Source organism: Carettochelys insculpta, chromosome 21 (genome assembly GCF_033958435.1).
Source record: "Carettochelys insculpta isolate YL-2023 chromosome 21, ASM3395843v1, whole genome shotgun sequence".
Lineage (NCBI taxonomy): Eukaryota > Metazoa > Chordata > Testudines > Carettochelyidae > Carettochelys > Carettochelys insculpta.
In genome coordinates, this window is record NC_134157.1 from 2,638,882 (window position 1) to 2,654,216 (window position 15,335).

At 48.3% G+C, this 15,335-nt stretch overlaps 1 protein-coding gene across 1 annotated transcript in view; it reads left to right on the forward strand.

Annotated features, from left to right (window-relative positions):
• Window positions 1-1,692: 1,692 nt before the first annotated feature.
• WDR31 (WD repeat domain 31) overlaps window positions 1,693-15,335 on the forward strand; it is a 31,649-nt gene continuing 18,006 nt past the window's right edge. Inside the window, exons 1-4 of the mRNA XM_075015423.1 lie at window positions 1,693-1,757; window positions 10,074-10,178; window positions 10,643-10,789; window positions 13,622-13,748. Of these exons, the coding sequence (XP_074871524.1) occupies window positions 10,698-10,789; window positions 13,622-13,748 (219 nt within the window). The 5' untranslated portion in view covers window positions 1,693-1,757; window positions 10,074-10,178; window positions 10,643-10,697. The remainder of the gene's footprint in view (window positions 1,758-10,073; window positions 10,179-10,642; window positions 10,790-13,621; window positions 13,749-15,335) is intronic.

Consider the following 15,335-nt stretch of genomic DNA (forward strand, 5'->3'; position numbering starts at 1 on the left):
GGACAAATGAGTTTCCCTTCCTTTGCTTCTATTTGGTGAACTAGTTGTAACAGTGCCCTCCACCAAAATCAATGCCTTACTTAGGGGTAAAACCCGTCCTTCCACCTAAAAGCTTTGGGAACGTATTTTGACATAGACATACAGCGACATTTCATAAACATGCCTGTTGCTATGGTGATCACACACACAATAAATTACTGTGCTCCCTGTTCTACAAGCAGTGAACTTCATCTTCCTGCACCTGCTACTGAGCTGTAAGGCTCAGCTGTGGGAGTGGCAGCCCAGTGGTGGATTTGCCATTGAGCCAAAGGAGCCTGTGCCCAAGGGTGTGGGCCAGTTCTGGCCAGACCTGGAAAATGGGCACTCTGCACCCTAGCACATGCCCAGGAGCGGTAGATGGAGTGGGGCAAGCCCATACTCCCCAGTCCCACTCCCCAGCAGGAGTGGCGGGGTGGGGGGCAGAGCGCAGGCATGCTGAGGGAAGCAGGGGTGGACTGCAGGTAGAAGGGGTGGGTAGGGGCTCCCACTTGCCCTGGTCTTGCATCACAAAACCATAATCCATGGTGAAGTCTGGTCTTCTCTGAAATCTGGGGGTTTGTGAGTTTTGGCCTCTTGCTAGGCAGATCTCATGGGGGAAGCCCAACAGCTCTCAGATGGTGATCCTGACCAGGGGTACCCTCTCAGTTTTTCCATGCATGTGTGAAATAAATTTTATGTGCATCAAGCCATGTGCAGATGTTCACCACCAGTAAAACACAGGCTGCTGGCTGTGCACACCTGTAGGTGCTCTGCTAGTCAGCTGGGTGGCATTTGAGCTTTCCTGTGTGGCCGTCTGAGTACACAACTTACAAAGAACACTGATCCTGACCCAAGAGAGCTGTGTGGAGTCACAAGTGTATTTTAGGGGTTGGTAGTTCAGCCTCCCTTACTTCTGTACTTTCCCTGGACCTGGGCAGCTGGAAAGCAGGGGCTGTTAGTTGGGAACAAGCTCTGCAGGCAGCAGCACAGCAATAAAGGTGGCAATGCCACACCAAGCTATCCTTACTTCTGCTGCTGCTGCTGCTGCTGCTGGTGGCAGCTCTGCCCTCAGAGCTGGGCTCCCAGCCAGCAGCAGTGCGGAAGGACCTCCCCGGCAGAAGCCTTTCTGGGTCAGGACCCCTCCATTTATAATTTCAGATTTAAATAGCTGAAGTCACGAAATTTATATTTGCAAGATCCAGTGACCATGAAATTCACTACAATGGACCTTGACCTTGGTAGGGCCCCATGCTGGGGTCCCAACACAACGCTCAGCCCCAGGCGGAGACCCAGAGAAGTGCCGTCTGATTGAAGAGAGCAGCAAGGGTGCAGACACACAGTGTGGGGGAGGGGCTGGGGAGGAGGGGGCGGAAGCAGGGGCAGGACGGGGCTGCACTGAGGGCTGCGGGAGAAGTGCCCGTGGGTGGGAGCAGCGGGGTGAAGCCGGGGCAGGGGGGGGCAGGGAAGACGCTGCCCTGCACAGCAGGGTGCTGAGGTCAAGGGGCGGCGCGGGGTGCCAAGCTGGCAATAGCGGGGGGAGCAGTGCAGGGGGGGCGGGAGGCAATTGGGGAGCAGGAGTGGAGCCGCACCGGGAGCGGTCTTGGGGGCGGAGCCACCCGGGAGGGGCGTGGCCGGAGCTGCCCAATCGGGATCAAGGGCGGAGCTGGCGGCTGGCGCGGCCCCGCCCCTGACTCCGGCGCTGGTGGCTGCGGAGTGGGGCGGGCAGGGCGGCGGTGCAGGTGAGTGGGGCGGGGCTCAGGCAGCTGCTTAGCACCCGGCACGGCCGACCCCCAACAGAACCGGGCTCCCCCCGCCCCAGAGACAGCCCTCTTCTATCCCACCCCCCGGAGTAAAGCCTGGCTCCCCCACCCCCACACAACCTGCCTCCCCCATAGAATCTACCTGCCCGGCTCCCCTCCCCATAGAGCCTGGCTCTCTTCTCTCCCGCTCCCTGAATAGAGCCTGGCTCCCTACCAGCTCCCCCCAGAACAGATCCTGGCTTCCCTCCCAGCAGAGCCCATCGCTCTTCCTCCCATGGAATAGAGCCCGACTCTCCTTCTGCCCCTGCCTCCGGAATAGAGCCGGTGCCCCCTGCCCCCAAAATAGCATCTGACCCCCTCCCCCCCAACGGGGCACAGGTGGGGAATAAGGCCCTGCAGGGCAATACCAGTGCCCAGTAGTCCTGGCTCTGAAGATTCATGAGCCTGAGCTGTGGGGGAGAGAGGGTGCCTGGTGGTGTGCCTGGTGTGTGGTACGGGCCCAGAGTGAGCCTGGGGCGCTGGTTGTGATATCCTGGCCAGTCTGCCTGGGTCTGGAGCCCACTCTCCAACCCCGAGAGATGCTGCTCTCAGCACAGTTATCCACCTGAGTGCAGCTGGGTGGGCTTCAGACTTGCAGCTGTGTGGAAATACACCCTAAGCAATGCCGGGGTACAGACAGTGCTCGGCGCCAAGAGAGCCTCTCCCAGGGACACCCGTACCACTCTGTGGCTCAGGGCGGTTCCCACGTGGCTGGGAGGGTCCCTCCTGGCTTCACTAAATGCTGTCGCAGCACCACATGGGTAGACAAGACCCGACTGCTGCCGTGTATGTGGGGGAGTGTTTGGCACTTGTGCAAAGTAGTACAATTCTGCCAGGCTGGTATTTCACATGGGCTCAGTTTGGTGAATCAGCTGCATAAGGTACCTGGAAAGGGTGAATTGTGGCCCTGTATTTGATAGCGTAGTTGCTCCTCTGCAAAGGTTATTGATATGGAGCATCTGGATTGGAGGCTAGGGGAATATATTGTCCACTTTTCTGGAAAACAATGTGTATCTGAGCAGAGGTAACATTCCCTTTAACAAAACTAAGGTCAGCTAAGTAACAAGTGGCTAATACCTAGGTAGCACCATTCACAATCCCCCGTATGCTTTCGCAGGGTGTCAAGGGAAGACCGTGATAATAAAACAAGGACTGAAAAGAAAAAAGCAGGAATCAAACTTCTAGGCTTTGTTTTAGTCTTTGAAACCAGTGTGTCTTTACCAGGAGATAATGAATGTGTGTTTGTTCTCCTGTGGCAAAATCTCCGTGATTTTGTTTGTTACGAGGTAGCTAGGCAAGATCAGCACTGTGCTTTCTCATGGGATTGACCTTGCTTATCTTGCAATAAAAGTGACACTGTCTTATGTCCTCTAGGATCTTACTGTGCCATAGCTAAAAAGCCCCTTTTGTTGCAGTGGAGACTTCGACCTAGCTGCTTAAGGGGAAATGCCAAACCAATGTGACTTAACTTCAACACAGAGGCTTTTAATTTTGCTGGAGTTTCCCAAGTGCTTCGAGAAGGGTCAGTGCCCAGATTTCAGGGGTATTTGAAAAATCCCAATCTTCTGTGTCTAAATAATGTATGGAACCACTGACAATGTCTTTAAAGTGCCCGGTTGGATGTCTTAAAATGCTGTAATATGTTAACAAGGCTTTAATAGTGCAGTGCGTTTGCTGGGACATAGCAAAATCCTGGGTTCTGCTAACCAGGAACATTGTAAAATGAGTCAAAGGTGCCCTTTCAGAATCCCAGAGAACTGACTTGGGGGTTTCCCCAAATCTTCAGATAATTTATTGGCTTTGTAAAGGGTGCTAGGGCTCTGCCTAGAGAGAGGAAAGCAAAACCCTATTTATTAGCTTATACAGAGTGTCTTTTCTTTCAGTCACATGCAGGATTCTCTTTATTTTTTGTTTAAAATCCCCTTCATAATCATAGGTAAGTCCCATCAACAGTGTTTGGAAATAAACCGCAAAGAGATCTCAATGGCCCAGCACCTTGTCTCACCTGACCTAGCATACTCAGGCTAGGGCTACCCTGTAGCCATATCTCCAGACATCTCATTACAAGGGGTAGTGGAAAGGAAATGCTGCATTTGAAATATCCCTGCTCTTTCGAGCGTGGTGTTTAGCCACAGGGTTTCTATTTCGGGTACAGGTGTATCCCAGAATAGAAACCACAGTGTAACCGTAACCTCAGTGCATACGGGTATTAAAACCTCACCCCAGCAAACCCATCAAAACACCCCACTGGGGGAAAAGCTCTCCTTGGGAAGAGTTGCAGCTGACAGATACTAGTCATTGCTTAGTACGTGGCTGGAGGTGGTTGTGGCTGCTGTGGTGACTGCAGGATCAGAACCTGGCAATCAAATTTTTGGATTTGATCCTGGCTGTTGGTTTCACATCTGTGTTTTATACAGTCACTGTGGGCTATTAGGGATATTGCTTTTGCTCCCAAAGCCATCATGGGGAGCTCACTGCTGCATCACAATAGGCTGAGGCAATTAAAGCTTGTTTAAATGCAAATCAGAGCCATCCCATCCATAGGACAGTTCAGGGACGCCACCCCAGACTTTGTGCTTTGGGGGGCTCTGCAGCAGCTGGCTGAACCATCCTATGGCCAGGATGGCCTCCAATGTTCCCTCTAATTTTTCCATGTGTGCACAGAATAAATTTTGTGAGGAGCACCAAGGTGTGTGCAGAAGTGCACCACCAACAGACACACATGGTGCCGGCTGTGGGTGCTCTGCTATTCAAATGTCGCCAGCTGATTCTCTTGTGGGTGGCTGCCCAAAGGAACATTGATAGTCTGCCATGGTGTTCCTGGGCTGGAGGGAGACAGGCTGGCACAGGGCTGCAGCAGGGGTTGGCCCCCTCACAGGCACTATGGCAGTGAAAGCCCAGCCACTCTGCTACAATCTCCCAGCTTCGTCACTCCACTCCATCACAGTGGCAGGAAGCAGGGTGCCCTGGCCCCACCTTTCCCCAGCCTATGTGTTATGGAGCTCTGGGGAGGTGCCTTCGGGAAAGGAGTACAAGGGGGCAGGAGGACCTGGGGCAGGGAGAGTTGGAGCAGGGGTAGGTCTTGGACAAGGGGTGGAGTGGATGTGAAGCAAGTGCTGGAAGAGGTGGAGGGTAAGGGGGTTGCCCCAGGCCCTGCACTGCCCTAGGGCTGGCCCTGATGCAACTGCTTTCTGCTGCTGGGACTAGGTTGCTAAAAAGCAATGCACGTTTTTAGAAAATCCATACCGACAATGAATTGCACTTGTTTTAAACCATAGCCTAGGTGTCATACAGTGATCAGGTGTGATAACCAGGGGTCCCCCAGGAGCCAGCTGAGGGTAACTCAATTAAGGTGCAGTGCAAGAAATGGGGTAGCCAGTCCCCAAAACTGGTGGTTATTCCAATATTTGTGTTTACCAATCATAGAATCATAGGGCTGGAAGGGACCTCAGGTGGTCATGTAGGCCAGCCCCCTGCTTCAAGCAGGATCAACCCCATCTAAGTCATCCCAGACAGGACTTTGTCAAGATGGCACTTAAAAACCTCTAGGAATGGAGATTCCACCAACTTTCTAGGCAACACATTCCAATGCTTCACCTCCATCCTGGGGAAGTAGTTTTTCCTAATATCCAACCTACTCCTCTCCCTCTGTAACTTCAGATCGTTGCTCCTTGTTCTGCCATCTGTCACCACTGAGAACAGTTTCTCACCTTCCTCTTTAGAGCTCCCCTCCAGGAAGTTGAAGGCTGCTATTAAATCACCCCTAAGTCTTCTCTTCTGTAAACTAAGCAAGCCCAAATCCCTCAGCCTCTCCTCATCGGTCTTGTGCTCCAGCCTCTTAATCATTTTTGTTGCCCTCTGCTGAACCTGCTCCAGCAAATCCACATCCTTTTTATACTGGGGGGCCCAAAACTGGACACAATGTTCCAGATGTGGCCTCACCAGTGCTGAATAGAGGGGAGCAACCACTTCTCTAGATCTGTTTGAAATGCTCCTCCTAATGCACCCTAGTATGCTGTTAGCCTTCTTGGCTACAAGGGCACACTGTTGACTCATACCCAGCCTTTCATCCACCACAACCCCTAAGTCCCTTTCTGCTGTACTGCTGCTTAGCCGGTCAGTCCCCAGCCTGTAACAATGCTTGAGATTCTTCCGGCCCAGGTGCAGGACTCTACACTTCTCCTTGTTGAACCACATCAGATTTCTTTTGGCCCAGTCCTCCAATTTATCCAGGTCACTGTGGATTCTCTCTCTACCCTCCAATGTATCTACCTCTCCCCCTAGTTTTGTGTCATCTGCAGACTTGCTGTGGATGCAATCCAGTCCCTCATCCAGGTCATCAATAAAGATGTTGAATAAAACCGGCCCCAGAACCGAGCCTTGCGGCACGCCACTTAAAACTGACCGCCATCCAGATATTGAGCCATTGACCGTTACCCGTTGGGCCTGACCATCAAGCCAGCTTTCTATCCATCTTATAGTCCAAGGATCCAATCATATTTCCTTAATTTATGGGCAAGAATGCTGTGGGAGAGTGTATCAAAAGCTTTGCTGAAGTCAAGGTATATCACATCCATTGACTTCTTCATGTCCACACAGCCTGTTACCTCATCATAGAAGCTAACCAAATTGGTCAGGCAGGACTTGCCCCTGGTGCATCCATGTTGGCTACTTTTGATCACTTTCCATGCCCTCTTCCAAGTGGTCCAAAATGGATTCCTTGAGGATCCCCTCCATTATTTTCCCAGGGATTGAGGTAAGGCTGACTGGTCTGTAGTTCCCTGGATTGTCCTTCTTTCCTTTTTTGAAGATGGGCACTATGTTTGCCTTTTTCTAGTCATCTGGGATCTCCCAACCTCCAAGAGTCTTCAGAGATAATGGCCAAAGTTTTGGCAGTGGCATGGATTTGTGTACATCTAGTTTTTCTAGATAGCTCAGAACTTGTTCCTTCCCCTCAAATGGCTGCCCTCCACCTTCCCATACTGAATTGTCTAGGACCACAGTGTGGGAGTTAACTTTGTCCATGAAGACTGAGGCAAAAAAAAAAAAACATTGAGTACTTCAGCTTTTCTTACATCATCTGTCACTAGGTTACCAAGCCAGCACAAAACACCTTCTGTATCTCCTTATTAGCTAATCAGATGTCCAATTCCTGCAGAGCATCCAGCTTTAGGCTTCCACTTACCCACCCAACTCAGATTCAGTTCTACCAGTCCCAAAGGACTGGGCACATTACCTTCCAGGGCAATAAGTATTTCAGACCTTATCTCAAGTACACACTTATAGCCAATTCTTTCTAACCAGGCTAACGTTTATTTAAAAGGAAAGCGAGCAAGTGTTGGTTAAAAGGTCCATATGCAGACTGACATGAGTTCAGTTCTTGAGGTTTAGATACATCATAGATATGGTGATCTTGTAATTGCGAAGACATCTTTTGGAAACAGTCCATAAGCTATAGTCCAATGTCCATATTTGGGGTGATTCCAGCTAATGACTGGGATCTCAATCCTGATGGCTTAGGTTTCCCCTGAAAGAAACTTCCAGCATGTTGGAGACCAACAGGATCAGGACACAAGGACCTTTTAGATAGTTCTGGGCAAATAACTGCTTTTCATGTACCCTCCTGTTTGCCAAATATCATAACCTAAAGTGATTTACAGTTTATCACAAACTTTAGAGGGACATCTTGACAATGACATTATTTTGCCACAGAGTTATCTCAATATTAATATTCCTTTTTATTCTCTGAATCAACAGTTGCAGTGACAGAATCTGTCTCTCTACATGGGTAGCATCTGTAAGGTGTAAGTTAACACATATAATTCATATAAACTACAATTTTCAACAATACAGATTAAGTACCTTTTACATATTTTTTCACAAGGCCTCTCTACATGTCAACGCTGGGTCATTTGGCCTGGGATTTTTTAAACCTTTCTGGCCCTGTGGCCTATGTGGCACAAGATTTGTAGCAACTGTTAACACAGTGGTATCAACAGTGGTTTCTTTGGTCATATTATCATCACGTAATGCCACACCATGGGAACCCTGAGAATAGAACTTCAGTCTAACAGTCACAATAATGACTGGTGTGCATGCAGGAGGGTGATACATTTACTTTGTAAAGTCTGCCAAATAGTGACATCTTGTCAGAGGACTTGCTCAAAATGCAACAAGATGCTGGTAGTTGGCATTTTTATTAAATGTTGAAAGTTGCGGAGAGCACTGCAGATTTTTGCTGTAGTGATTCAATTTCAGGGAAGCATTCTCAAGACACAAAATGCAATTTGCAGTGCTTTTTGTGTAAAAGAAAAAGAGCCATTACTCAGCCGACTCCCTGCCGCTTCAGACAATCCCACAGCTAGGGTTTCCAAGGTGTCGGTTCTCAGTACTGGCACAAAAAAACCACTGGCAATTTGTATTTTTATTTCTTGAGTCTTCCTTTCTTCAGAGCGCTATCTGCTTTGCTTTTTCAGTGCAAATAAAAATTGGAAGGTGTTTATGAATGGAAAAATTGTCTTGTTTGCATGTAATGAGGAATAATTATCAATGAGAAAAAATTAACTAGCTCCTCTGGATAACTGGTCTGCAAAGTGGGTGTGAATGTCTGTTACTAGTAGATTGCTAGCGAGTTTGTTACTGTACATCTTATAAATATGCTGGACTTCCCAGTCTCTTTATTAGCAACACTTAGCACTATTACCATTATATTTTTTTTAACACCAACTCGGGAATCATTGTAATAGGTATTATAATGGACACATAACTCTACTCATCTTCAAAGAATTTTGCAGATGCAATCAAAGCCCCAAACCCAGGAAGAGCGCTGTTGTCATTTTGCTGTTTCTCTGCCACCTCAACTTTTCATGCAATTAATGTTTAATATTTGCAACATCAGTTCCATTAAAAAGCAAGTAAATAATCAAAGTTAAATTCTCTATTTTATTTTGTAGACAGTTTCCAGTTTCTTCCTGGTGCCACAGAACAAAAGAAAAACCCACTCTATTCCCAGGACATTGAAATAGTTTGCACACTCAGTCTTGTTCTGACTGCAAGTCAGTTACCCAAATAATACACTCCCTGACCTGTGAGATTGGTTACCTTTTAAACCTCTTGGCTGCATTAACATCTGGATTGAACAAGCAGAGCTTAACTAGGTCTTACAAAGTGCTAATTGCAAAGGACAGCAGGGTAAAATTAGAACAGGATTGTCTGCCAGAAAACTGCTTACTGACCTGCTGCATATGTGCTTCAGGCTTCTGGGCTCATCTTGATTGGTTTGTTGAGACAAACAGGTAAATGCTGCTGGCGAATTTTCAGCCACCTCCTACTAACCCAGAAGACAGGAGCTTTAATGTACAGCTAGGTGAGACTGAAGTCAATCCAGTTAGAGCACTCCCAGCTATGAAGAATGTGATTACTGTACCTGGTAATTCACTGCCATTGAAACCACCCTGTGGACAGCTGCGCTTCTCATTTCCAGACAGATTTAATGCTGTTAATGATTTAGTGCTGGTGAGGCAGTGGAGTGACTGGAGATTTTACTCGCGAATGGCTTAGTATGTGCACATCAGCATAGCCTTTCCCTGCACTGCTGGTGCTGTCCGGGGGTGCTGGATGACACAGGGCCAGGTGGTCTCAGCATGAGTTGGACCCTCTGGGTGTTAGTGTGGTGCTCTGTAGGGCCTGGTGATGGGACACAGAGACGTAGTCTTTGGCTTATCTCTAGTCTTGCAGTGCCCAGTGTCATCCTTAATGTGAAAAAGCAGTCATGTAACACTTCAAAGGCTAACAAAATAAAGATTTCTTGTCTAGTATAGGTAAAGTCTCGTTCTGTGGGGTCTTGCGTGGATGCCTGATTACTGAAGAGAGTTTCAAGTTCAGAGAATTCATTTTTAATCATCTTTTGTTCATTGTAAAGGATTTTGATCAAGTGGTTCCTCAGTTTCTTAGAGAGTGTGTGGCACAGATTCTTGCTGTACTCAGTGTAGTACATTGATTGTAATGGGGTTTTCACTGTCAGTCCCTTGGGTACGATGTCCATTTTCTTGCATTTGGAGAGAAAGATGATGTCTGTCTGGATCTGGGTGAGTTTTTTCACGTAGCTGATGGATCTCCACTCCAAACGGCTGAATGTAGTGCCTTGCATGTTGAATAGTTAGTTAGTATGTTAGTCTTTAAAGTGCTGCATGACTGCTTTTTTGTTTGATGGAATACAGACTGATGGCTATCTCTCTCCCACTGTCCTTCACATAGGCAGCTGAAGAGCTTCAGACCCGTGAGTTGATGGTTGTCCACATCGTAAGACCTGCCAGAAATGGGCATCATGAAGATCAAACACTGAGTGGCCATATCGACTGGGTAAGGCTGAGATTGTGGGGGACGCTTCCTGTGCACCACCTGTTCTGTGGCTGGAGGGATCTGTCAGCCTGGCTCCAGCACAACATTAGTTCATTACAACAGCCAGTCACAAAGAACAACAACACAACAATAGCAAACACCAGGCAACAGATGCAGGAAAAGGCACTCTCCTTTCAGAGAGTGCTACAGGCCTTCTCCCCTGGGCTGTTTCCTAATAAGGTGCCGGTGGAGTTGCCCATGAAGCAGCATCCCCAAGCCACGCCTCCAGTAAGCAGTAGCCAGCATATGTTGTCAGAAGTGCTGGGTGTGGGTGGGGGGAAAGAGGAGCAAGGGAAATGCAGGGACGTTAATGACTGGGGCTGTAATGAAAGTGCTGCTTTACCAGCATTGGATCCAACGGGTATAAAGATCATCAATGATTTATAAATACCCCGTAATGTGTTCTCTCTCTCCTAATCCCCCAGCTCCCCTCCTCCCAGAGGCTGCCTGAGAGGCTGAGGTTTCAATGCTGTGTGCCACATGCTGTGTAGACAGAGCTGCTCACCTTGGCTCATGTGCAAAATCATGGGGAAACTGCAAAGTAAAATCAAGTTCAGCACGTCCAAATGCAGGTAAGCCATGTCCTGGGACTGCCAGCCCCATGGCGAGTTACTATCCTTCTCCCCCAGCTATGGCAGGGAGGTGAGTGAGATCATATGTAATCATCTGGGCTTTATGAACTGCAACTTTTCCTTTTGCTTATTGATTCTAAAGGTTGCTTAACTTCTCAGTGGTCTTAAGCAGGGTTTCTTAAACTATGTTCCGGCAAGCACTGGTGTTCCCTTAACAACTCACAGGTGTGCTGGGAGCGTTTGGAAAAATAATGCAAGGTTGTACAACAAATAACCACGTTATGATGATAACAGGAATGGAAAATACTGAAACATCATTTTATTTCTACAGCTCACAAGAGTGGTGGTAGTCTGTCAACACAGCCAGGTTGGTGAACGTTGTGCTAACCTCCCCACTGCTCTAATCTTCTCCTGTCTGTATGGCAGCATAGCAACAAGCAATGACGTGCAGTGCATGCTGTTTGGGGATTTTGTTGGTCCGACAGCAGCTTTTTCAAGAATATTTTCATAGGTGTTCTGCAGAAAAAAATATTTTTGTTTGGTGTTCTGTGGTCTCAAAAAGTTTAAGAAACACTGATCTAAAATACCTGTCTCTGTCTGGCCTAGATCTCAGCATGGCCGTGACGCTGCGGCTAAATGCAACCAGACCCCACTCAACATTTGCTTGTAGCATGGACCATTCAGAAGTACCTTGGCAGAAAACTCAGTTGAATCTAGACTCCCTCCAGAGTCATACGTGGACACCCAGCTGGACAGTTCTTAGCCAAGGGTGCAAGGGCCTGGGTGGAAAATAGCTCCCCTTCACAAAGGGGGATATTGTTCTGCTAGGCCTGCGCCCTGGGCCATCCAGGGGTGCCATTTCAGAGTGTGGTGGGGTGGGGTAGGAGGACCTGGGGGGCAAATTGAGTACAGGGGCTTCAGCAGTGTTACTGAGCATGCTCACTACAAACCTAGCATCAAGCAAACTGGGGGGGAGGGGCAGCCCCATGGGAGTGGGGGCACATCACCTCTTTCCAGGCGCTACTGAGGCACTGGCAAACTCGTGGGTTTTGGCAGGTAGCTTAGCAATTAGCTGACAGGAGCCCTGTGTTTGTCTAGTTCTAATGCCCGTATAAAAGAAAGAGAATTAAATAAACATTAAACCGCCTCAGCTCTAATAATAACTCTGACATCTTGCAGCCAGTCACTTAAGGGGCACTAGTTAGCCTTAAGATTTTAATAAAAACGAGAAGTTCTGTGGCACCTTATAGGCTACCAGACGTTAGCACCTTTCTTGGTGGTCACACATCCACATTAGCTGCTGGAAGTGGGCCAGATCCTCCCTGACCGAATTGACCTCATCAGCTCTGGACTCCCTCCTTTTCATGAGCCTGTATAATTAGACCTCTGGAATCTCCACTACATTGCAACTGACAAAGTGGGTCTTTGCATACGAAAGCTTATGCTCCAAAATATCTGTTAGTCTATAAGGTGCCACAGGACTTGCTGTTTTTGCGGATACAGGCTAACACAGCTACCCCCTGATACTTGTCGAGATTTTAATATATATCCTTACTTTGTTACTAACTCTGCGAGAGGGAGACTGTTAGGACGCCTGGGCTCTATCTCAGCTCTGGGAGGGGACTAGGGTCTCGTGGGTTACATCAGAGAGGCAGATACATTTAGGTTCTATATAATAATATCAAAACAGCCACCCGAGGTCAGACCAATGGCCCAGCTAGCTGGTTATCCTGTCTTCTATCAGCGGCCAATGCCAGGTGCTCCCAAAGGAATCGGCAGAAGAGGCAATTGTCATGATCCATCCCTCTGTTGGTCATTCCCAGCTTCCAGCAAACAGAGGCTAGGGACAGCATCCCTGCCCATCCCTGCTAATAGCCACTGATGGACCTATGTTCCTTGAACTTATTTTGTTCTAATTACAAGCTAAATGTATAACTCAGATCCTACACAGAGAAGCGCAGTGTAGCCAGTCCTTTGAAACCTACAACAGGATGGAAGCGGGGAAGATAGATTTGAGAGAGGAAAAACTGTCTGAACTGTTGGTACAACAGGTGAGTCGGACACAATCTGGTGAACCTCTGTTGAGGTCAGTCCTGTGCACCATAGTGGCTGTGCGTAACTGTCCTGTAGGTGGAAAAGACCTATTGGCCATGTCTACACTAGCCAGAAACTTTGAAATCGCCATGCCAATGGCCATTTCAAAGTTTACTAATGAAGCGCTGAAATACATATTCAATGCCTCATTAGCATGCGGGCGGCCGCTGCACTTCGAAATTGATGCGGCTCGTCCAGACGGGGCTCCTTTTTGAAAGGACCCTGCCTACTTCGAAGTCCCCCTATTCCCATGAGCAGATAGGAATAAGGGGACTTTGAAGTAGCCGGGGTCCTTTCGAAAAGGAGCCCCATCTGGACGAGCCGCGCGGCGGTGAGCTGTGTCAATTTCGAAGTGCCGCGGCTGCCCGCATGCTAATGAGGCACTGAGTATGTATTTCAGCTCTTCATTAGTAAACTTTGAAATGGCCATTTGCATGGCCATTTCGAAGGTTTTGGCTCGTGTAGACATAGCCATTACGTCACATCTAGTAAACACATTTACATCCCCGGAGAGCTGATCTCTGCATTGAGCAGAGCAGGTGCATTGGCTTGCTTTTCTCCAGCATCTCAACTTGCAGCATTTCATCTTAAAACAAGGTGCTGCTGCCCTTAATGTTGTCTAATTGGAGCTGACGCCAGGTGGTTTGAGAAGTGGGAGGAGTGATCTATGGCGTACGATGACTTCTCTGTAATGTGCACTGATGTTCCTGCTACTGTGTGTCTCCCCCTCTTTGGCAGGCATGAGTATGTAGAAGAGACCAGTCCTGTGCAAGCTGTTCAGCAGTACAGCCGCGCTCACACTGATGCCGTGACTTCTGTGGCTGCTCTCACGCCAGAGCTCTCTGTGTCAGGAGGGAAGGACAAGGTAGGGCGGGTTAAGTGCACAGGAACAAAATGAAAATGGGTACAAGAGAATCGAGCGTGTCTGGAATTCCCTGCCAGAGAGAAGGGCAAATGAGCTGGTAAGATTCAAACAACAGGAGTTGTGCTCAAATAAATCTCTTAGTCTTTAAGGTGCGTCATGAATGAGTGCAGGGAAGGGGTTAATCTCTCCTGATGCAACTTGAGTACAGATGAGCCAGTAGGAGTGAAGTAACTTTGTTTAAACTGAGAAGAGTTGCAGCTTTTGGGGGCTTTTGTCTGTGGAACAGCAGAGAGCAAGTCTGGGGCGAGGGGTCGAAGATGTCTCCCAATCAGCCATCGAGGTGTAAGCACAAGGGAAATGTATAGTTAGATGCAATCAGGTTATGGTTATTTTGAATTTGGTTGGACTGGCTGCTCTGTTTTTCTCTTTTATGTCGTAGTTAGACTTGAGATTTTCCCCCTGTAACTTGTAAACTGAATCCCAGGGAATATCTTTCTCTGTGTGCAACCCCTGCTTTACTTTCCTCTTGTTTTGTGAATAAATCACTGGTTTTAAGCAATTGATCTGATCCCGTGTCCTAAGAAAGGTCTCTCTGCATCCATCAGCCATATAGCTATCAAGCCCTCAGGGAAGGGGAGAATGGGGCTGGAGTTTTTCCCACAGGGGGAATTCCCCAGTGTGCATGCCTGGGTTAAAGGGGTCTCCAAGGCCTGGGGTGGTGGCAGCGATACCCTCCAGGGGATCCATGACCCTGAGAAGGGTTAAAGTAAAGCCTGTATATAGGCAAGGTGTTTTAAAGATTTTGCGGGACCTCGCTTTCTGCTCTTGGAATGCCAGAGTAGGGGAGGATCCCTGACGTGGGGCAGAGTGGTGGGATCATTTTTGAACCAGGAACACAGACCTCAGGATTTTAAAAGGACAGGTTTTTGGTTTTCTATTCCTTTTGCTGTTTGGAAGCTTTGGAATTTTTTTTCTTTTTTTCCCTCCCTTTCTTTGTTTTCTGTTGTTGCCTAAGGGGGAAGAGGCACATAGAGGTCTCAGCTGCAAGGCCAGAGAGTACATAGCAAACAGCTTTTTTTTTCCCCCCTAGCTGCTGGAGCAACGGGACAGCTAGGGTAGAATAGGGCAGGAAACAGCCTGGTGCATGCATTCGGATTTGGGCAAAATAGCCCTAGAGCAACTGATCTTCCCAAAGGCAAGAACAATCCCGGATATAGAATCGCAGAATTCTAGGGCTGGAAGGGACCTCAAGGGGTCATCTAGTCCAGCCCCCTGCCTAAAGCAGGATCAACCCCGACTAAACCAGCCCAGCCAGGACTTTCTCAAGCTGGGACTTAAAAACCTCTAGGGATGGAGATTCCACCACCTATCTTGGTAACGCATTCCAGTGCTTCACCGTCCTCCCCGGGAAGTAGTTTTTCCTAATATCCAACCTACCCCTCCCCCTCTGTAACATCAGGCCATTGCTCCTTGTTCTGCCATCGTCACTTCTGAGAACAGTTTCTCTCCATCCTCTTTAGAGCCCCCTTCAGGAAGTTGAACGCTGCTATCAAATTGCCCCTCACTCTTCTCTTCTGCAAACTAAAC